The sequence below is a fragment of the Apus apus genome, chromosome 19 (genome assembly GCF_020740795.1).
Source record: "Apus apus isolate bApuApu2 chromosome 19, bApuApu2.pri.cur, whole genome shotgun sequence".
Taxonomy (NCBI): domain Eukaryota; kingdom Metazoa; phylum Chordata; class Aves; order Apodiformes; family Apodidae; genus Apus; species Apus apus.
In genome coordinates this window covers 6457686-6480586 of record NC_067300.1, presented here as the reverse complement: position 1 = coordinate 6480586, position 22901 = coordinate 6457686, and the positions used below count along the sequence as shown (strand labels likewise).

At 41.7% G+C, this 22901-nt stretch overlaps 1 protein-coding gene across 29 annotated transcripts in view; it reads left to right on the top strand.

The window, feature by feature from the left end:
- FNBP1 (formin binding protein 1) overlaps window positions 1-22901 on the top strand; it is a 97135-nt gene that overhangs the window by 33519 nt on the left and 40715 nt on the right. For all 29 annotated transcript variants that reach the window (XM_051636953.1, XM_051636952.1, XM_051636956.1 and 26 more), the window contains exons 3-6: window positions 2128-2184; window positions 4737-4884; window positions 16601-16663; window positions 17449-17553. In XM_051636953.1, the coding sequence (XP_051492913.1) occupies window positions 2128-2184; window positions 4737-4884; window positions 16601-16663; window positions 17449-17553 (373 nt within the window). The remainder of the gene's footprint in view (window positions 1-2127; window positions 2185-4736; window positions 4885-16600; window positions 16664-17448; window positions 17554-22901) is intronic.

Genomic DNA, 22901 nt, shown 5'->3' with positions numbered 1-22901 from the left:
CAGGAACCCCTCTGGTGGATAATAAATGTGAGAGAAAGAGTAAGATGTCAATGAAGTGGAAATAAGAAAGCAGAGAAACAAACTGGAAAGGCAGGGAAAATAACTATGCAGTGTGAAAGGCAAATAGAAGGGTGAGTTTGAGACAGGTGCAGAGGCTGGCACAGGATCTTTCCAGAATTGCAATTTTACTGCTGATCTTTGTTCTTATGTGTTAATTCCCTCTTTAATCACTGTTAGCCCTGAAGGTGTCATTGCTTTGTGAGCTTGAACCCGAGAAGTGTGAGTGTTCTGGTCACGATGCTGCATGATTTGCATGCTGCACTTCAACGTGTGGGAGTCACTGACTCTTACTGGAGTCAGCACCAGTGCTGGGTTTTTTGTGTGTCCTGGTTTCTAATCCTACCTATGTATTTTGATTTTTAAAAAAGGGGGGAAAAAGTGGAAAGACATTAAATATATAGACTCTATGTTATATGTTTTATTAAGTACATTGAAAATAATGTGTAAGGCAGATGCTAATTCACATTACCTGTTTTCAGAATATTTTTGTCTGGATTTTGTTGCCCTAGCTCTGTTATTTCTACACTTTTAAGTGTTCACAAGAAAACAGTAGCTCTGCATGTCAGAATTAGGTAGTGTGGCAGTGTAGGGACACCTGCATTTTGAGTGTGTGCGAAAATGCCTTATTAGTGTTGTCTTCTGTGTGTGTTTTCTTGTGGTTTTTCCTTTCCTCTTCAAGCAGGTGTGTGGTGGGAGGCATTTCAATGGCATCTGAAGGGCCATCAGGCTTCCTGGAGTCATGCAGAACATTTGGCAGAATTCTTGCCATACTGGTATTCTTTGGTTGAAGCTGCTGTACACAGAACTAGAAAAAAACTGATTGTTTCAGACTATCCCCTTTTCAGAGAAGGCAGAGACTGGAAAGGAGATGCTAATTTGGATACCTGCCAGGAGGGATACTTAGATTTTGAGAAACACGTTTGTGCAAATCTGCCAGGGTTCTGGCTGCTATTCTGTTTGGGCAGATGCTTCCTAGTTCCTTAAGGAGAACAATAGGAGTAAGTGTGAGATGACGTTCTGCTGTGTCTCAGATAGCAGCAAAAACAGCAACAGGGTGGGTTACACCTCTGAAAAAGCAGGGTTTTTGCAGCTGCTTGTGTTCTGGGAGTCCTCCAAAGAGTTTGGCACAGATGGGACAAGGAAACTTGGTAGTCCTTTGGACAACGAGTCCTTCAATTACCACTTGTATGTTAATCACTGAAACAACCTGTAAAGCTAAAAGAAATGGCTTCAATGTCACACAAGGGTGACAAAGGCTGCAGGAATGTACGTAGTTATAGGGCTTGGTTTAGAATAGAGGAGATCCCAGCTCCGCAGCACTGAAAAGGTCTTACAATTGCTAAGTAAGATTTGTCAGCTCTCTGGTTTTAAAGATGAGGGTGTTGTATCGTGCTATGGTGCAATATGCATCATAATACTGAGAATTCTTATTCGGGATACAATTGCTTGAAGAGCATATCAATATTTTTAAATCATTAGTTGGAAGTGGGGTAATGAGGAATACAGTCATCTGTGCTTATTGGAATAATCAAATTTCACTTTTCTCCCAACATTTATTGATAATGATCAAATGATCCCCCCCCTTTGTCATCTCAGTGCAGCTTCCCACAGCTTTATGAAGATTTTTCTCTTCCTTGGAAGCATCTTGCTATAGGCAGGCAAATTACCTGGCCATGAGTGTCATCTGCTGCAGCAAACCACACTTTAATGAGCCAGCTGACCTTTGGGTCTACCAGGTGGAGTTTGTAAAGCATGTCTGTGTGTCCAAGGAGCAGTATTCTGACTGTAAAAGGATCTCTGCTTTAGATCAGGTGAAGGAGACTTGTGACATGACCCTAATTTATGAACTTCTTGGGTTCAGAATCTGGGTTACAGAGACTGAAGCACCATGCAGCCTATTTTTTGAGTGCTACTCCAGGGCAATCAAAGCCTCATTCCAGTCGTGCTTCTAAAAGGAGTCTAGAAACTGCAAACAAAACCAAAAACTCCACAGTGTGTGTACGCAGAGATTGTCCAGTTCCTTTAAAGGAGATTTTAAATTTCATATTTGTATATTTTTAATTTTAGGAATCTTTCAAAGAAATACCAACCCAAAAAGAACTCCAAAGAGGAGGAAGAATACAGGTATGTTCATGATGCATTGCTGGGTGAGCATGTGTTGATGGAGGAGGGGGAGAAGGTTGGGTTGTTGACTGTGATTTGGCTTGTAAACCAAATATTTTGAAGTCAAATGAAAGAGTATAAAAATCATACTTGCAGAACCAAACAGATATGATAAATACTAAGGAGTGGATTTTCAGTGTCTGGATTTGATCTGAAAATACTCAATTCCCTCAGTGTTATGGCTTCTGGGTGCCTGTGTTGCTGGGTTGTTTTTTTTTTGTTTCTTCATGTACCTTAAAAGCTTTAAGCCAGACTGTATGATCCTGGCTCTTTGAAGTCAATGACCAAACTCTTAACTACTTCCAGCAGGAGGAGAAACAGTTCTTACTTTTAGCATGAAACTTGAGCAGTCTGTGTAAGTATTGAATTACTCAAATGGACTGGCAGCACAGACCAGTAACTTAAAAGGAGAGAATGTTATAACACCACAGAGAAACCAGTGGTTCTTGGAGAATAAGGTGAAGGTTGTAGTTTGTACTGCCAGTATTCTGGGATGGATCAAGGCATGACTTGCCGCCCTTGAAGGAGGGTCCCTTGCCTCAGCTGTCTGCTGTTGATTAATGTGGGAGGAGACTAATGGAGTGCACAGAGGCTGCAGCATCAAAGCACAGCTCCTGCACCAAGTGCCACTGCAGATGTGGATACAGGTGGTGACAGACCGTATGTCAACCCATTCCTGCCCTTGATGAGATTAAAGGTACTCCCTAAAGAAGACTTTCTAGAAGAGGAGCTTTCCAACAGACAGGCTCTAAGCCAGGGCAGAACCTTTTCCTCAGAGCAGTCTGGCTGAGGTTTCTCCATGTCAGTGTTTGGTAAAACATCAGCTTTGAACAAAGGCACTGGGGGAGTCTGACCCTGCAGCCTTGTATTGCAGGGGGCTGCTCTGCCTCTGGAGAGCCCACCAAGCAGACTCCAACCCTTAAGTTTGAAATTTGAAATGTTTCAAGGGATTTTGGATACTGGTCCAACTGTATGATTATATTAATTGAGATTTTTGGGTCAGACCTCCAAGCTGCTGTTTACAGCTACTCTGGTGGCTCATATTAACAAAGATAACAACCGTTTCATTTTCTTTTTAGTTTGTTTTTAGTTAACATTGTTTGGGGATCAGTTTTGGTATTAGATAATAGAATGCTGTTGTTTCCTGAGATATTGATATTTACACAAGGAAGCCTCTGTTACCAGCACATTGGCTGTTTTGGTCTGTACCTGCATTTAGGAATAAATTTGCCAGTGGGGAGTTGTGCTGTAAATGGTTATCACAGCATCCTTTTCTGACACATCTTTCATTGCAGAAAAAGGATATTGGAGTTAAATGATTCATGTGAGGTGACACAGAAGATCCTGGGTATCCTTTGCCCTTTTAAATGTAGTGTTCACCTCAGTATCATTTCCTCATGTCTCTGAACAACGTCTGAGGGTTTGTCAGGCGACCTTTGGGTGCCTGGGACCCTGCTTTGAGACAGCTTGCCTAGAAATGATCTGTTTTCAACCTGGTTCTCAGTCTGTAGTTCTGTGACTTTGATCCCCTGTCTGTTGCAACGGGGATTTCTCTCAAGGCACCACAGCTTGACTCTGCATGTGGCTGCTTCTATTGCACTATATTCTTAATTGCTTTTTCAGTGTATTTTTTCAGTATTTTCTCTGACTCTTTCATCCCTACTTGCACCACTCCTCCCTATTTCCTCTAAATCTCTCCCTCTTTGCTTTGCTTTTTCACTCCATGTGATGTTAGCAGTGCAGACCACTGCTATTTAATGTGTTATGTGTTTATAAGTGTTTTTTCTAGTATGCACAAGTGCTTCAGAGCTGCTGTTTTCCAGCTGACCAGCACAGCCAGCTGGGGTATTTAAATGCAGCTCTGTTGGCTCTGTGCTGAATCTGCTAGTGACCTAATCTGCTGTTTTGAAATTGTGTGCACAGATGTTTCTTTCTTCCTTTGAATGAAATGAAATGTTATGTAGGAGATGATTTTATATGAAAAATAAACTTTGCTATGGAAGGTACTAAAAAATAAGGGTTGACAACAATCATCAAGTTAGTAAAGGTGCTCCCTTTTTGAAAACTTTGTGAACTATAGCTGATTTAAATCCAATTTAAACTATGAAAAGCCAAAAAGTAGGTTGCTTAGACTGGATTTTGCCAGGTAGGGTACAGTGATGGCTCTGTGCTCTGAATTGTGGTACTTGAGAGTGTAACTAGAAATGTTTGGTGAATAGAGAGCATAGAATAGTGAAGTCCCAGAGCTGTGCTGATAAAAAACCTGGCACTCTGAAACTGTGGTATTTTGAGAGCCAATGTCAAGCTGACTCAATTGAGATTAATTTATCAGACAACTCTCAGTGTGGGGGTTAGGCTTCCCTTGGAGAAATTCCTTCAAGTCAATCTGTGCTAATCCATACTCAGTCTCGTGTAGCAATACGAAGTGCTTGGGAAGGATCCACCCTCCCTTTGCAGTGTGTCTTTCTGAAAAGAAAGGGACTAAAAGCAAAATGCATTTTTGTCCTCTGCAGGTACACATCAACTAGAGCCTTCCTAGCCACTTTAAATGAAATGAATGACTATGCTGGACAGCACGAGGTCATTTCAGAGAACATGACCTCTCTGATCACTGGAGAGTTAACACGCTATGTGCAGGAGCTGAAACAGGAGAGGAAATCGGTAACTGCTCATTTTTTATTATTCACAATTAATTGCTATTTGACAGATAATTAGTGGTAGGGGAGTTGAACGTTAAGCAAAATTTATTTCTAGTTAATAAACATGAGCTTCGCTAACGAACCAAGCATTGAAAAAATGGGTTACGTGCCCTGGCCAAGTCACTGAACCATTTGAATAAAATGTTATAAAATCAGACAGCAATGCCTTCAGGAGAATCCCTGCTAAATAAGGTCAGAGACCCATCTGTGCTTGAGGCTCTGTTAGCCAAAAGCTTGTTTAGGGAAGAGTCCAGCAGCACTGTGTAAAGCCTGAAATAAACAGAGAAATTGTATTACTAAGACCAATGGAAGGAATTATTAGGAACTTAGTTCACATTGTCCTCCTTAGCCAAATCTGGTCAACAGAACCTTCTAAAAAACTATTCTATTGAAAAACATGGGGTCTGTCTTGTTTTGTGATTATGGGGAATCTGGTTTTCCACCTGTTGTCCTTCAAGACTGGTAGAATTAGCTTCATGTTAGTCCAGTATTTTAGCTAGTAGTTTAGGAACCTGTGTGCTCACTGCAATAAATGTTCAAAGCTGATTAATTTGCATGTCACCAGGTCTGAAAGACATATAATTGAGATGTCATTTTTCTTCCTTGCCTTGAACCCTTTTATCCCTGGGATGAGTGGGCATAAAATCGTGATTCCAAACATTACTGTTACAAATACTCATAACGTGTGTCTAAAATAACTGATCAAAGTCTTGATCAGTGCAACAAGTGCAACAAGTGCTGGGGAGCATCAGGGCACTGTATTTTATTTCCAAACTGTTGATCCATTCTGGAAAGTGCAAAGTTGTCCTTGCTCAGTCCAGCATTTATAAATAGTCCCACTAAACGTTAAGCATGTGTTGAAGTGCTGTGCAAAATCAAAGTCCTGGAAATTACCGTCTTTTCCTAAGCCTGGTATTAGGATAAGTCTCTCAACAGAAGAATAGAATATATAGACATACCTTTAGTTTGCAGAATGGTGTGTTATCTTTTAGGGACATAATATTTTGTAGCATCATGGAAGGGTGTTTCCCAGCTGTGATGAAAATTGTTTCTCAAGCACTTCTGTGAGCTTTTATTCAGCACAAACTCTGTACAATAAGCATAGCAAAAAGAAAGAGGCATTCTAATATGGCATTTTCCTGTCACTTCCAAGTTTTTACCTAATTGTTCAATTATATGGGTGTTTAAGGTGATTGGAATATCAGCTAGACATTTTAAATAAAATGAAAGAGGACTTGCTATCTTTCTTGTAAAGACTGAGCAGTAACTGCATTGTCTGTTTTGTTTGTAGGCTTTTGTAATAAGGATGGCTCATATGAGTAATGAGTGACAGGAGAATGATTGTAGTATTGGTTTAGTGTAACAGCATGGGAACAGCAAAAAAAACAGACAGTGTGTTTACCTGCTGTTGCTGGTGATTCTTAGCCTCTAACAGAAAACAGCTGTCAGTCATGGTTGGTGGTTTTGTTCTTGTGATATTCATATAAGCCAAATGAATTATGAATCCTTGTCTGATTCCTGTAGTTTTCTCATTTAAGAGAAAATGGGGTTGAAAAGGAAATTGCTTCCTCCTTCATGCATTTCAGGCCTCTCACTTCATCCCATAAAATACAAATGCAGCCACTCATGCTGGGATCTGCAGAAGAGGAAGGTGGTTGGTGTGTACATGTCACAGAGGGCTGATGCTTTGGCAAAACTTTTTATGATAGAAATTGAGGAATAGGTCGGTATTGTCAGAAATGTTGCTGGCAGAGCTCTGATGCTCCCTGCTTCATATGGCACTGGCTGTAACACTGCAGGTTCATAGGATCAGTAAAGTTGGAAAAGATCATCAAGTCCAACCATTAACCTAACATTACAAAGTGCATCAAGTAGCTGTAAAGCTTCAAGAAAAGGTGATTGCTTCTGGGGTTAGGGCCACACATAGAAACATCCTTCTCTAGAGTCTTGTATCATTTGAATTAAGTCATTCACATGTCCAGATACATGTAAAATGGTACAGATTTCCAGAGATTTCAGTATGACTGAGATTTGTGTTGTAATTTCCCACCTGGAAGACGGGGGTTATACACAGAGGTGTTGTAATGATAAATGTGTAAAAATAATGAACTCAAGTACAGGAGAGAGGCAGATATATCAGACTGAAGAGCTTCTGTTTCAAAGAAAACTCCTTTGATATGCAAAAGGAATTGGGCATCTCGTGGAGTCATGGTGGCTGAGGGTGGGGATCCCTAAACCCATGGGGTCTACATTGCCTGCATTACTGTTTTCATGCTCATTTACCTCTGATTAGAGTGGAATTACAGCAGCAGATGATTGAAATCACATGATAATAAATCACACTTCTTGGATTTTCCTTGACAAGCACAGGCCTGTAAGCAGCACAGAACCTGATTGTACATAAAGCCTTAGATTAGTTTTATGGTAGATAAAATTAATTTGGCATGCAATTTTTACTTATGTTGGATTTGGCTCCTTTGAAAGATGTGCTGGATGGCTGCCTGTGTCATGTTTTTTCATATAAGACAGTTGCTAATGATGAAAATAAGGAAAGAAGCAGCTAATCAAAACCAAGCAGGACGTTCTGAAGGTTGGATGAGTAGGATGATCCACAAATTCCCAGTGGTTTTGCACTGTTCAAAAGAGAGAGACCTCCTCTGTCCTCTGACCTGGTTTGGAGTTTAGGAGAGTTCTGGGTTGCCTTTATGTTTTTACTAATGATGTGCTTTGTTGCATGGTTGGTTTTGATCATGAGAAAGCAGTAAGAAAAATAAGACAAAGACTCTTTTTGTGAAACTTTAATATCTTTAGCAACAAAGGTTAATCAATGCATTAAACTTTGTCATATTACATATTTCTCTTCCATACACAGCCCTTGTTGATGTTATCACTGTACCAGAGGAATTGTTATGCCCTCACAGTCACTGAAGTTAGTTGTACACTCTGCCTGCTTTTCACACCCTGTTTGTGTGTGGGAAAACTCCTTGCACTGTTTCAATTCTTCCCAGCTGTCTAGTGAAGTGAAACTCTTTGTTGTACAGTTCCTCACTTAACTTCTTCTATTCTCCTGGTCTTAGTGTGTCTGTGTTCTCATTTGAGTAACTTTCATCTTCAGCCAGGCTCTTGCTAACTTCTTTAAAGCTGAAATTTCACTTCTACACTACATGTGAAGGTCATGCCTCATCTGCCCTCCTTCTGAGTTTAGATGCATGTGATTGAATTCCCCTCCACTGTGTGAAGACTTCCTTCACCAAGACACACCAATGAGTTGGGGATTGCCTCTCAGAGTGGTTCAGGGAAAGAACTTGCTTCTGTGGCCATTCTTCAAGCCACCCCATCTTCACCAAAACTTTTGGGGTAGCTGTGCAAAGTGTCAAGTTTGAGCTGAGTGTCCTGCAGTGTTACAAAATTGGGCCTTAGTCTTGCTTGTGTGTGACAAAAGGAGATGATCCCAGTAACATCCAGAGGTGTGTCTGGACTTTATTTCACAAGCATTAACAGGTGTAATACATTTCCAGGTTGGAAATGTACTCAAGACTTGTTCTGCTCCCACCCATTGCAGTGGTTGCTGGATGCAATTGCAGCTTCTAAGCAGACAGTTCCATATGAGAGAAACATCAGCAGCATTTTGATTGCTTAAGTGAGGGAATCTGCTTCTCCACACTGTGCCTGCCAAGTTACTTAGCATGCTTTGTTTACTACCCTCTTCTTGGGTGACACCTGAGAGGACTTCCGAGTAGACATGTAGCCAGTGTGGCCCAAGCATTGAGAATTTCTCTTTTTCTTAAAGCTTCACAGGAGACACCTAAACCAAACTATTCTCTCAACTGTGACCGAGGAAAACCCTCGGTATTGTAGTTTGTCCGGATAGGAACCCGAGAATTAATTCCTGGGACAATTCTGATTTAGACCTGTGTTCATGGACTAGGTCTGACTCGTGGTCTCCTCTGGCAGCAGCTGCCCTGTAGCTGTGGCTCACGTCAGCTTTGCTAAAAATGTATTTAGGAGTCATGAACTATCCCTCTTATTAGTGCTGCTGCTTTCCCCTCTGCCTCCACGTCCCCTTGGGGGTAGGCTGGCTCCATACAATCGTGCATGAAAGTTAAGTGCTTTGCTGCAGTCTGAACTGGTCCATCATTGGGATTCTGTGGTTGAGAGAGAATTTACCTGCTGTCAATACATTCCATTTTGTGTCGGGATAGAAAGGGAACAGGGAGTGAATGCATCCTTATGGGTCCTGTGGGGGCAAAAAGGGTCTGCTTCTTTATGATGGAGCCTGTGTGCCCTCCCTGTGTGTATTCATCTTGGGGTGTGCGTGTCAGAGAGCTTTCTGTTTCTGGTAGACCCTCAGGTGTTGATGAAAAGTAAATAATTGGAGGAATTCTGCTACGTTCAATTCATTCTGAATGGTGCCTTGTTCTGCAGAGTCCTGTGGTTTTCAGCAGGGTTTCTCCCAGCACAGGGTACGGTGCAGGCGTGAGACAGGGTGGCAGAATATGACCCTGTCAAGTGCACAATGGATTTTTCCATCTTGTGTTTTGCATGTGCCTCAAGATCTCTGTGTCTTCGGAGCACAGCTGTGCTTGGTGCCACAGAGGTACAAAGAGACATTGCTGCCTTCCAGAAATGACAAAGCCATTAGGCAAAGCCTGGGTGTTTAGGAGAAGAGAGACAGCAAAAGGAAGTGATTTGCCAAAATTCAAACTTTGGGTTGATGAGATTCATACTGAGCTTCCCTCAGCTCTTGTTCTGAGACTGATCCACTTCCAGCTTACTGCTCCATAAATGGAGTTAGAAGTATTTAGTTTTAATCTAAGGTTATAAAATTAAACATAAATATTTATGTTGCCAGGTAGAAGCCTTGCAGGAGTTATTTATGAACAGAAAGAGAACTCTGGGCATTGATGGGAGATTTTGTTGTGCTCAATAAATACACTGCACAACAATCCAACTCTACCCATCCTCTCTTTCTTGCAAGCTATTTCATCTGTGTTTCATTAAGTTAAATTGTATTCTTAGAGTGTCGAGTAGTAGCTGTAAGAAATGAAAGATCATGATATAGAGTGTTTGGTTTTTCCCAAAATATGGTACAAACTGTGTTAAATATTTGTATGTGTCATCTAATCCTGCTGTGAAGGACTGTTCTGGAATGGAAAAAGCAAGTGCTTATTACAGAAGTTTTCAAAACAGTTTTGTATGGGAAACTAATAATAATAACAGCACATCCAGCTGAAAGGTATAATGTGAACTTTAGATTTAGCAGGGTTAAAGTTGAGACCACTGGACTTAATGTCTTGCTCTTCCCGGTTTTGAATGGGTACATTGAACTACAAAATAATAGTTCAGATAAATAAATTGACTTTTGTTAATGATGGGAAGGATTCTGATTGGGAAACAAAACATGATTGTAAGCAAATGTAGCTATTTTTTGGTGAGTTGGTCTCAATATGTTGTACTGCAGAGCAACAGCCTGTTAAAGGGCCAACATGAGTGATGTCTACACTAACACTTCCTGCTCAATGCCTGAAATGCTAGAGGGTACGAGAGGTTGAGCATTGGCCATGTATCTATTTTTCCCTTTTTGTTCTACCCAGGCACCTGCAGGGATCAGCCTAAAATGAGTGAAAGAGTAATAGTAAAGCCATAGTAGCAGAGCACATCTTAACTGTGTGAGAATGCTGTTTATCCAAGGCCTGAGGTACATGTGGGCATCTTACCTGGCGTTTTAGTTTACATTCAGTATTTTCCTCTATCTGATGTAGGTCTTAATACTGTTGTGTGGGTGTGTGCATATGTGAAGGCTATATAGAAACAGCTAAAAGGTTGTTAGCTATTTGAATAAAGGAGTGTTACTTTGCCTGCTGAGGAGTGAAATTGTACATCTTCTAGTTTTCTTCACTGCAAGATTTGTGGGGAACTGTCACCATTTCAGTGGAGGGAAGAGACATTCTGTTGTGCTGGATGTGGATCACTGAAAGAGAAACTTTGACAGAACTGGCAACTAAAATGGTAGAGGCTGGAGTAGCATGTGCCTTTATTCTTGTTGAAGGATTTAAAACCACATCTTTTTTTCATGCCTTATTTTTTAGTAGTGATGGTGGCTCTCCCTTGGATGAGCCCGTAGGTTTGCTCACATGGAGCACTTTGGCACATCTAGGCTTTTAAGGACATAAGCCTCAAGTATGGATTTGAGTGGGGTATATTCTCTCCAAACACACTGTCCTTGTCCTACCTGTGTTTGTGCTTGCTGAATCCAGGGCTGTCTGCCCTGCTGCCCGGAAGCCAGATGGTTCAGCAGGACTGCTCAAAGAGTTGGCTGGTGTCAGCCAGGATCCTTGTGGTTTTGCTTCCATGGTGTTGTTTATCTGAGCTGCAGGAGAGCAATGCTGAGAGAGGAGCACAGTGCACAGTTGTCCCTGTCCCTGAGAAGAAGTTACTTGGTTCTCAGTAAGTAAGCACCAAGTATAAGGACTCAGTTTGTCATATGTTACATGAAACAGCAAGTTGCAATCAATAATATGGCCACAAAGAGCCTTTTAGATTTATGCTCTTCCTCTCACTGTGGTTGTGTTGTCACGTCTGTCTGTCTGCACAGACAGTGAGTTCTGGTTGGCTGGTGCAGCTGAACTGGCCTTCCTCTGAAGCCTGAGAAACCTTGGTCTTAGTGAAACTGGGATTACTTTGGAAGGCACCGCTTCAAAAGGAGGCAATTCCAGTGGAATTAAGGTCAACTTTGATCAGATACTCATGTAACATGTTTCAGGTTTGACCTAGCTGATAGCTCTATGAAGCTTCACACAGAAGGTTGCAAAGGGGAACAGGGTTATGCCACAACATCAAGAAGTAGCACTGATGAACACATGTGAAGATGGTCATGTGTTTCATGTCAACCTTCACAGGACTGTCTTATGCTACTCTGGTTACAAATGAGAGAGATAAGACCTCAAGAGCATGTTGCTATTCTTGGAAACAAAGATTTCTTCTCAGGAAGCTGCTTCCTGCCTTTGCAGCCAGGAAAAGCAAAACATTTTACAAGGCTTCTTGTGAACTGAGCTGGGAAAGTTGAGGGGAAAAAAATAATGTTCTCTGATTTCCATCTTCAGTGTGTTTTAATCACTGGCTGGTTAGTTTAGGAATCGCTTGTAACAAAAATTGAGAAGAAGTGTGAATGAGAGGAGGAAGTACTACATTGCTAGGACTGTGTTTAGGTGGACCATCTACATGAGCTGAGAGGGCCAGTTTTAGTCCAAGTTAACTGTATTTTCAGTGTGTTCTATTGCCTAGTTAGGAATGGAGCAGCCGTGGCATGTATCTCTCTTTTGAAGTTCTTAAATAGGAAGTTGTCACATTTAAAACTGCTCAGAAATTCCTCAGCAAATTTACTGGACTTTACTGTCATTCATAAGATGCTTTTGATGACATCTTGCTATTGTACTACTCCTCTCAAAAGGCCAGAAAGAAGAACCATCTTCTACCAAGCTTTTGTTGTCGTCTCTGAGAGCTGCATGGCTGGGTAAACCCCCTTGCCAAAAATATCCCACTGCTACTGATTGTAGCAGCATTGGCAGTAACTGGCTCTGAACTGGAGGTAACTCCCTTGCTGCTCCCAGTGTTTTGATCAACATGGGTGAAATCTGAGCCCAACAAAAGTCAAAGGGAGTTTTGTCTTGGATTGCACAGCAGCCAGGATTTCTCCCCAGCTGTTCTGAGCACCGTCAGCATGGCAATGAGGAGAGCACACTGGGTATGGCTTGATTTGAGAAGGAAAATTAACTCCTGCTCTGTGTTTATGTGGATTTCCTGCTCTTTCTAATGCTGCTTTTCCTTTACTGCAGCTGAGTATTCCTTGAGTTGGGCATTTTTGAGATGATAAAACAAATTAAAAAGTTGATCTAATCCACAGTCTTCAAATAAACAGCTTAGTACCATGATGAAAATATCTGAAGTCTTCACAACATCCCCAGTAATCTAGGTTTTAGGTGTCTTACCTTGTGAGTGTGGTCATGGAAGGAGACCTCCAGTCCAAATATGGCTAATTATGGATTGTTCACAGCAGCCTGTGACATCCTAGCTGCATTGTGCTTTAACACGTAGGGGAAAGAGTTGTGGTCATGTAGCCAAGGTGGTTTGGGTTTAGGTGATGCTGCTGTGTTAAGCTGTTTAGTAGGTCTAATGTTTGCATCAAGTATTTGTTGGGGAAATCTTGAATTTGGCATGATGATTGCTATCTCAATTCTTCAAAGCATAGGTTAACAGGTGATTGAGGGAGATGGAATAAATAAAACCAAAACTTTTTTTGTGTTTTTAACATGTGCTTTGAATGCTGTGGATATGGCCAAAAAACGTGAGGGAAATCATGGCTGTGAACAGCCAAGACTGCTCCAAGTGTTGAAGTGTGATTCATTAAGTTGGTATCTTGCTTGTAATCTGAGGTTTTTAAAAATAGAAGTCCTAATTAGGGTCCATTAGTTTAGGCATTCAGTTTAGGGGGGAAAAAATAATTCTGTATTGTGTCAACTGCTCTAAATTCATCCCTATGTGTTGCTGACTAATGTGTGACTAATTAGGAATGGTAGTTTTCCATATGATTTGCTAAATCATTTGTCATGTTCCTTTTTGCTGAATCCCATGTAGAATAACCAACTATTTAATTTGAATTAAAACAATTATGTAAATTAGAGCTTGTATTGAAACCTTATCGAGGAAAAATTGATCTCAAAGTTATTTTTGCTATTTTTGATGGGGGAGAAGCTAAAAGGCATTTGCTGTTGAAGAAGATTTTAAAGTAAAGGAAGTGGGTTTGCAGAAGTTGAAGGTAGTACAGGGGTTGAGGAAACTGGAGGCTTCCTGTATGACTTTTTAACCATACTGTCTTGATTTCCACTTAGGCCACAACAACCCCCAGCTGAGCTAAAGGCTTGGAGAGGAGTGGCTGGAGAGCTGCCCAGCAGAGAGGGACCTGGGTGTGCTTGACTGACAGGGGGCTGAACGTGAGCCAGCAGTCTGCCCAGGTGGCCAAGAAGGCCAACAGCATCCTGGGTGCATCAGGAATAGTGTGACCAGCAGGACCAGGGAGGGATCCTGCCTCTGTGCTCAGCCTTGGTGAGGCTGCACCTCCAGCACTGTGTGCAAGTTTGGGCACCGGAGTATAAGCAGCACATGGAGGTGCTGGAGAGGGTGCAGAGAAGGGCAACTAAGCTGATTAGGGCTCTGGAGAACAGGTCTTATGAGGAGAGGCTGAGGGAGCTGGAGCTGTTCAGCCTGGAGAGGTGGCTGAGGGGACACCTCATTGCTCTCTTCAGCTACCTGAAAGGAGATTGTAGTGAGGTTGGTGTTGATCTCTTCTCCCTAGTGACTAGAGACTGGACAAGAGTCAGGCTTACACTCTGTACTTCCAGCAGTTTGCAGAGCTTATTCTGCAGTAAAAGTACATTTGGAAACAAGAGGAATGGCTCCTGCAAAATTAAGATTACATTGTTGATTAACTACAGAGTAGTTTAAAAATACGAGGTTGGGGTAGTCCTGTTATCTGATATGCTTTTGATTCCAAGTTCTTCCTTCAGCCTACAATTGTTTTCTGTTTAATTTATCTGGCATGTTGTTTTCCTAAGGTTTATAGGTCATTGACAGTATTAGGTTTCATGCAGACCAGCTGTTCCTAAATCCAAGTCCCTTCCTACACTCCAGCAAAGTCGGAGAAGAGGGAAGCACACAAACAAAGGCTGGTGGAGGCTGGAAGTGCAGTATGAAAACAGCTGAGTAATTTTACTTGCAGCTTCCCTGTTAAAAGATTTTCCTGAATTTCATGCTCATTAGCACAATGTAAAAAAAAAAAGTATAAAAATTTTAGAGTTAAATAACAGTTGTTCCCTGGGACTGTATTCCTAAACTCTAATTACAAAAGCAAGCTTGAAATGAGCCTTTCAAAGCCCCCTGGCAAGGGAGATGCAGTATCTGTCACAGAGTTGAAAGGAAAGAGGGAGATACAAAAGGCACCACAATCGACTTGGAGCCTTTCCCCACTTCCCCAGCAGTTATGTTTGGTTTGCGTTTTGTTTGGATTTTTTTTTGTCATCACGTGGTGACTGAGTTTTTGGAGAGGCCCAGTGTGGTGAGCAGGGGTCTGAGCTGCACTTGTACCACCAGAGTTCATGGCAAAAGTGTCTTTTGGCAAGAGGTGAAAGTTAAAGCTATAGAGTGTCTCTATGTTCAGGTGTCACTGACAGTGCCTGGGACAAGGGGTAGCAGCGTCCAGAGCACTCAGGGTAGTTTTGGTGGTGTTCTGATCTTGCAGACAAGTTGAAGGTTATTGTGGTTTTTCAGGCACAACAGGTCTGTTGGACACAGTGTGACAGAGAAATTGCAGTTCTGGAGATTTTTACTGGCATGTCTGGTGGAGACAGAAAGGCAGCTAGGAAATGGCACTAACACATTACCTGACAGAGGAAAATACCAGTTGCTTTAGTGGAAAGATGCAGGAAACTAAGTAGCTGCCAGTTATGAGGTGCTTGCAGGGATATCTTCATAACTTTGGCTGTTTGTGGCAGGCTGGTGTTCTGAAATTGGAGCTTTTCTGCCCTGCAGCCTGTTAATATGCTGCTTAAGGAAGCTCTGATTTCTGATGATGCTCAGGCAGCATGAATTCTAGTGGGCTGCAGTGGGATTATCTGGCAATATCAGACTTTTATTTTTCATGTTGACTGCATTAAACCATACCTGTGTGTGAGTGAAGCATCCTCACTGCCAGGAATAAGGAATCTCTCTTCCTGTTTGTAGTTTGCTGTAATATTTATTATGCAAGATGGTTTGAAAGGGGACCTGTCCTAGCAGTGAGTTGAGGGCTATCTTAACATTGCTGTTTACAGCTGTGTCGTGGATGTATGCAGTGATCTTGAATAAATTGCTTATCCTGAGGAAAAATCAAGTATCTGGGAGTTAGAGGTAGTAATATCTACAGCATATTAACTCCCCGATGGAGGGCACTGTGTAAGGGCTAAGAATTGTTGTTTAAACCAACTGCCATTGAAAGTCTTGCTCCAAAAGCCATGTCAGGAGAATTTCCTTGTCATTTAGTTCGTAGCTGACATCTCATCTTTAAAACCTGTGTAACACCTCAGTGTATGTGGGTGAGGAAGGTTTCTGGAGGGACCCAAAGAATTGAAAACCCCTCAAGAGAAAAAAACAGCTGGCCTTGCACACCCAGCCAGGGAGTAGGAAGAAGAGGGTTTTATATTGAATCTGAATGAAAATCAGGACAAACATCAGTTGTTAGACTGTCCAATTGAGAGCATCTTGATAAATTCCATGTAGAAAGAAATTTTAATTCAGAGCTAGTGTTCAATCAATAACCAAAGAAATACTCTTTAGATATAAGTGCTTCAGATTTTGTGATATGGGAAACCAATAATTATGAGATAGAGTGAACAATACAAGGTAGAATTGCTAAGGGGATTAATTAGCCTTGGTCTAACTAACCACTATAATTGATGCAAATATACATCTGCAGCCTGCTGAGACTTTAGATAGTCATCATCCACCTGCTCAATTTGCCAGTGTAGCAGAACACAGCTGTCAGAGTAATTTCTGGGGTTTTTTTCTGGAACTCCTTGAGCGTAATTGGCTGTTTGTTCTTTTGTTGTTAAAAATGTTTTATTTGCCTCTTTTCTTTTTCTAAATAGCACTTCCATGATGGCAGAAAGGCACAACAACATATTGAAACTTGCTGGAAACAACTTGAAGCTGTAAGTAAAATCTCCCTCACATGTGATATTTTTACACTGTTTTCATAGATATGGTTCCAAGCATTGTATTTGGAAAAAGATGGATTTATGGATAAAAGCTGTAGAAAAAAAAAGATTTTTAAAACTCTGCTGTCTGGTAGACACAAAAAAGCCTGTTTTAAATGCACATTTGGCTTTCTGTGAGATCTTTCTCTCTCATGAGTAGCTCTTCATTTGATATGACTTGAGAAGTGTTGCTGGAAATGCAGAGTCCCTGAGAGTCCTGTTCAGATATTCCTCTCGAAGCTGAACAGCTTCATACTTGGGAATAAATGGAATGGGGCCATCTCTTGAGTAAGGTGCTGTTTCTCAAAATAAATACATTGGGTTTGTTGTTCATGTGATGAATGAGAAGTGAGACTGTAAGTAGAGGAGAGGAAAAATGAAGGGGCCATCTGTAAGCAAGAGTCCTATTTGCAAATAGGTGAATCTTAGTAACTCCCTTGATGTGCATTGGGAAAATGAGGTATTGGAAAGGAGTGATTTGGTCCACAAGAGCAGAAGAGGTGCTAAGAGGGAAAAATACTGAATTACTGGTGGTGTTGGAGGAGTCAAGCAGCAGGAACAACTGAACAAAATGTGTTTCTGGTACCTTTTGTTTTACGAGATTATTCCAACATAAACAAGCGAGTCCTGAAATCTGACAGTTCTTACAACAGATCAGTTTAGGAGCAGGTATTGATTTTAAGTAGATTTTGAGATCATGTTTCTTTCCCATAATGGAGGCTTCTATTTTTCCTTTTCAGAGCAAAAGGAGGTTTGAACGTGACTGCAAAGAAGCTGATAGAGCACAGCAGTATTTTGAGAAAATGGATGCTGACATCAATGTTACAAAAGCAGATGTTGAAAAAGTAAGCCAGAGGGTGGTGAGACTTTTTGTAAACATGGATGTGTTGGGTTTAATGCCTCAATCCAGCTGGTAGGATAAACCCTCTGAAGCTTAAGGCCTCACTGAAGTCAAACTGTAGTTTAAATAAAAACAGGGAGAGTTGTGCAGTGGCCTATATTTGCATAAAAATTCTGAACAACTACAGTCAGTTTTCTTCATTAAGGTGATACCTGAGTTTAACAAACCTGACATGCCTCTGTGAGCTTATGCAAAATCACCTTTAACTGACACCCTAGGTTCTGTGACAGTTGAGCTTGTGAGGGCTCCCTGAGGGGTGTTTGTGGTTACCACACATAGCTGGTCACTCTGTGATCCTGGTACAACTAAATGTTCTGCTTTTTGAGCAACACTTCAAAAATGTCTTCACCAGGATTGTTGTTCATGATTCTGGGTTTACAGCAGGAGAGCTTGTCATGTTATGCAGAATCCTGGGATCCATGCTTGTTATAGGTGGCACATAAACTTTATTTTTATTTCTCAGTTGTCTGGTTGCAGAGTCATTTGTGACTGTGATGAACCTGTAACTTAAGAAGGCAATGGAGAGGGTGAAAGTGGATTTAAGTTGCTTCTCTTTTTGGTGTTACATATCTGCTCAGAAGATGCAGTAATGTAGATTAGAAGTACCATGTTAAATTGTTGTAAGGGCAGTTTTGTCTTCCCTGAGTTTGTTTCGTATGGGTAGAAAATAGCCATGGCATTTGAAAAAGTTTCTTTAAGGAAAAAAAAAGGCAACAAAAATACCAGCAAGGAGTGTGTGTGTGGGAAGCTTAAAATATACCAAACCTTTTGTTGCAGGGACAGGAAAGGAATCTGAATTACAGGCAAGGAATCTTTTCTAGTCCAAGATGGCCCTTGTAAAATGTAGCTTTTGCTATTTAAGAGCCTTTCTTCATTCTATTCTCAATTCAGTCCTGGGAAGTTATCAAATGCAACTTTTTCTTTACATTTGTGGGATCGTAAGATGTTCCCAGTTTGCTGAGCATCATGGAGGTTGCATAGCAGGTAGCATCGAGGGTGCTATTAGAAATGAGGTCATTAAATAACAAAGAATCTCAGAAAAATTCCCCAAAGTGCTATTGCATATAAAAGGAAAAAAAATAATCTCTGTAGTCTTGTAATTTGTTTGGCTATTATTTGTAAATTCACCATGCCAATTTGATCCTTTGTTGCCTTCTGGATTTGCCAGGGCACTTTACAGATGAATGCATGGACCGGGTTGTTAAGATGTAACACTACATGTGGGCTTTTCTGACAGAGGGGGATCATCTCTGCTTTATCTGTATAAAAGGATTTTAGAATACTTTTCATAGATAAAATTAGGACTTGCCCTAGATTTATTTTTTTTTTCAAAGCAAAGGCCATGCTATAGGGGCACAGAGACACGACTCACTATGTCAAACTGAGGGCTGAAACTCTTACATCCCTTTCTGAGGTTGTCTTTTCCTGGTCAGAGTGTGGGGCTGCATCTTGGTGCTGTATCAATCTGATGTGTTTGGTAAATTCTGGGAAGCAATTCCTACCTTGCTTCTCTTTCCCCGTCAAGTACATCAGAAGGGCTTCCCTTTGAAATTTCTGTAGCTTTTGATTGTATCTGTTTGGAAATGATTGATTGCAAAATGTGGTTCAGTGGTACCTTAAAAGAAAAACAAAAGCAATGGTTGCAGTTCTGCGTGTTGGCTCATCTGAGGAGAAGGCATTGGTCGACTTTCCAGTCAGTCAGCAGTGTAGATGGAGAAGGAAAAGGTTATCAAAACGAGTGGAATGTGAAATAATATTACCGAACAGAGAGAACAGTGTTTTCCAAGTGCATGTGTTAAACTGGGTTCATCCATGTCAGGCTGTGAATAATGCCCTTTCTTTGCCTCCCTCTGCCCGTGTGACCGGGACGCTCTTGCGTAACTCCCAGTGCAGAATGGGATATTGTTCCACCACGCCAGGCTCTTGGGGCAGCTCTCCCTGGCTTGCTCCAGGGAGATCCAGAAACTGTTCAGCTTCAAATCAAGCAAGATGATGACTTTTATCTCCTTCTGTTGCAGTGATTCTGATTTCCCTCATCCCTTATGGCTTGGGTGCTGCACTTTTGTTCCCCAAAACTCCCAAACATCTTTCTGGCCAGGAAAGCAGACAGTTTAGCTGTGTTCAGAGCTAATGCCATTCACTTTGGTGGAACAAGGTGCTACTCAAGCAACAAGATTGTTTGCCTTCATTTTTTTTCAGCTTGAGATTGACACTTTGGCCCCTCTAGCCTTGTACCTGAGAATATGAGCAGACTCTAGAGCTATTTTTTGCATCATGGATTATAGAAAAATAGGATTAAAATTCTGCAGTGATCACAATGAGACATGCAATCAAAAGAATATAGAGCTGTGGTTCTTAATGCACCACCTGGATGAGGCTCCGAAATGCTCGTGTGTCTCAGTCTTTGTTATTGTAGCCTTTGAGAACTGCAGCAAGAATTTCTGTGACAGAGCTGCCATCTTCCAGCACTTAACATGGCCTTGCCTAAGGGGTGACTCTTGGTATTGCAGTTTGCTAGGATCAGGTAACCAGAACACTGGCAGAGATTCAAAATAAGAGTTACTTTCCTTCTTATTTCTCTAAGAGTGTTTTGCAAGGGGCCTCAGGTGTGTGCTTACAGGCAGGACTGGATGTCTTGCAGCTGGGTCAAATCTCCTCTGTAGGACCAGCTCAGGTTCAATGCAGAGGGCACGTGCTTTCTGGGCCACTTCTGTGGCCAGTATGGGCTTAATTATCTTTGCAGCTGGCCAGTCTGGTAGTGATCTCGGGGAGAGCAGGGTGCTGAGCTTTGTTTCCTCCCGTCTCCTTCTTTGGTGGTAGGAACATGGAGCAAAAGGCTGTGTTCAGTCTTTGCAGTGGTCACGGCCTTTATGCAGGAGTCAAAGGAGGGTGGATCAGGGCCTCTGAGCTCCCTTCCCGTGTTTGCACTGAGCCTCTAAATGCCCAGCAGCCGGTGTTTGCAGAGAGATGTGAAAGTGTTGAACACAAAGTGCAGTTTGGCACGAAGGTTTTGTCAGGTCAGTTGAGCAAAGTCAGGGGAAGAAGCTGACTGTGCTGCTGAAAAGCTGTACTGGGAAAATATCCTTATAGACTAAATAAATAGTCCAACATGTTGATGCCAACACTGGGAAGCCTTGTAGGTATCACTGTTAGCTTTGGTTTCGTTTGGATCGCAGTGGGATGTGTGCTTTAAACAGTTCTCTTTCAAAAACCACAGTGGAGCTGCTTCAGTGTTTTTGACCATTTGGGGAAATGGTCTCTGTCACCAGCACAGAGCTGCTGGACTTATAAGGAAGCACTCTATTGTTTGCTCCTTCTCTTTAGAGCTGCAATCACTAAAAAGCTGACAACTTTATGGGATAATGTGGTGCACCCAGTGGTGCCTTTTCAGACTTCCTGCAAGAAATATAAAAAATCAGCTGGCTTTTCTGAAGTTTTATTTTCAACGTAGACTTGTCAGAATCTGTTTAAAGAGGAAGTGGGTGAGGCCAACCAAGAGGCTTTGCCTCTTGATTTGCAGGGCAGCTGAGGGGGGACACAGTGGTTTGAGGTACTCAGTGTCAGGCAGGATCTGTCCCTTTGCTGAAGAGCAGCACAGTCGTGTGTTGGTGTCCGAGGTAGTAATTCTGCAAGGAAACAACTTGTGGGTGCCTTCCTGAACTACTTAATGGGCCTGGTATTTCAGGAGATGCTGACTGATCTGCTAGCGGGGCTTGGATCCTTTCCTCCTCCTGCCCACCTCAGGGCACCTACTGTCATAATGAACTTCTCAGCATTTAGGAAAGTGTAGTGCCATGTGAAGGTGATGTTTCAAGGTGAAAAAGCACCGTTTGTGTCATTTATATGGTGAATTCCTCCTGCAGTGAGTAGTTCCAGAGGCTTTGCTTTTCTTGTGCTCTTCTGTGAATTTATAGAAGTGCAGCAGCAGTGTCTGGGTGAGACATGCAGGCAAGGTGTGCAAGGCTCAGTCCTGAACATAGTGCAACAGGGACTGGCCTGTGCATTTCCTATTTGACAGATATTATAGATTTTCCCATGTTCTCTGCATGGTGGTGAGTTTTACATACTTGGATTAGGCAGCTGCTTTTAGTTTGCTCCCCAGATGGAGCTGGCTCAACCTTTCTGTGTCTTTACTTGTGACGTATTTCCCATCAACTCACGTGCAGTCTTTCCTTGGTACTGTTATTTAAGGCCATTAGATACACACTTAACATTATTTCTCTGGGTTATGCAGACCTTAATCTCCTTCCTGTACTGCTTCCTTCCTAATGGATGATGTAGTGTGTGAACGGAGGGAGTCCCTCAGGACAGTCATTTGCATTTCTGGAAGAGTAAGCCTTGTTTGCAGCCTGCTGTGTGTGACACGGTATAGAGCAGCTGTTTCCCTTTTGGAATCATGACTAATTTAGGAGTTCTGATTTCCACTCAATAAAGAGTTAATGACTGCAGCAGGAGTGGCTGGAAAACTGAATAAATATCCGTATGTATCCCATGCACGTGCTGTGTTTGGTGTTGAGATCAATGAACAGAAGCACCAGTCAGTTTTAGTGTCTGAACTTCCAACCCTCTCAGCAGGCTCCGCTGCAGTAATTGCCTGAGTTCTGTAACAATACAGCTTTGTTGGGAGGGGGTTTGCTAAAGGGGCAAGTTGTGGGGTGGAAGAGGGTGTGATGGGGAGGCTTAAGAGCAGATTTTGAACTAAGGATCAACTGCTGTTTGAATCAGAGGTGTAATAGCACCAGCCTTCCTAGCTAATGCAAAGCAAGTAGTTTATGCTGTGCAGTTGGAAAGATTGTTTCTAGTCATTCTGTCAAAACACTAGAGCAGATATCTTCACCTGGTTTAGAACTAAGGGAAAGTAAAGCAGAGATCTCAGAATTTAGCTTATTATTTGTAAATTGTTCAGTTTAAATGAATGTATTGTACCTGTGAAGTTGGGTTTTAAAGCTAGCAAATTTATACTGGTTACTTTCTTCAACCCTGACTGTCTATTTTGCATTGACTGTGTTTGTAAATTCTTTCTTGGAGACAGATGACTAGAACAGTGCCCAGTATTCAAAGTATGAGCTAAGCAGTCTTTTATACAGTCCCTAAATAACTTCCATTATTTATATTCGATACTTATATTTATACATGGCAGAATTTAATTGCTTATGTTAGTACAACTAAACAGATCTCCAGAAATCATTTACGCTTTGGTGGCCACTTCTTTCTTGTTACCTCCTCCCTCAAGCCTATAGAGTTAACACCTTTTGTAATAAACTTTTGTTAAGTCTCCTTATGGAACTGCCT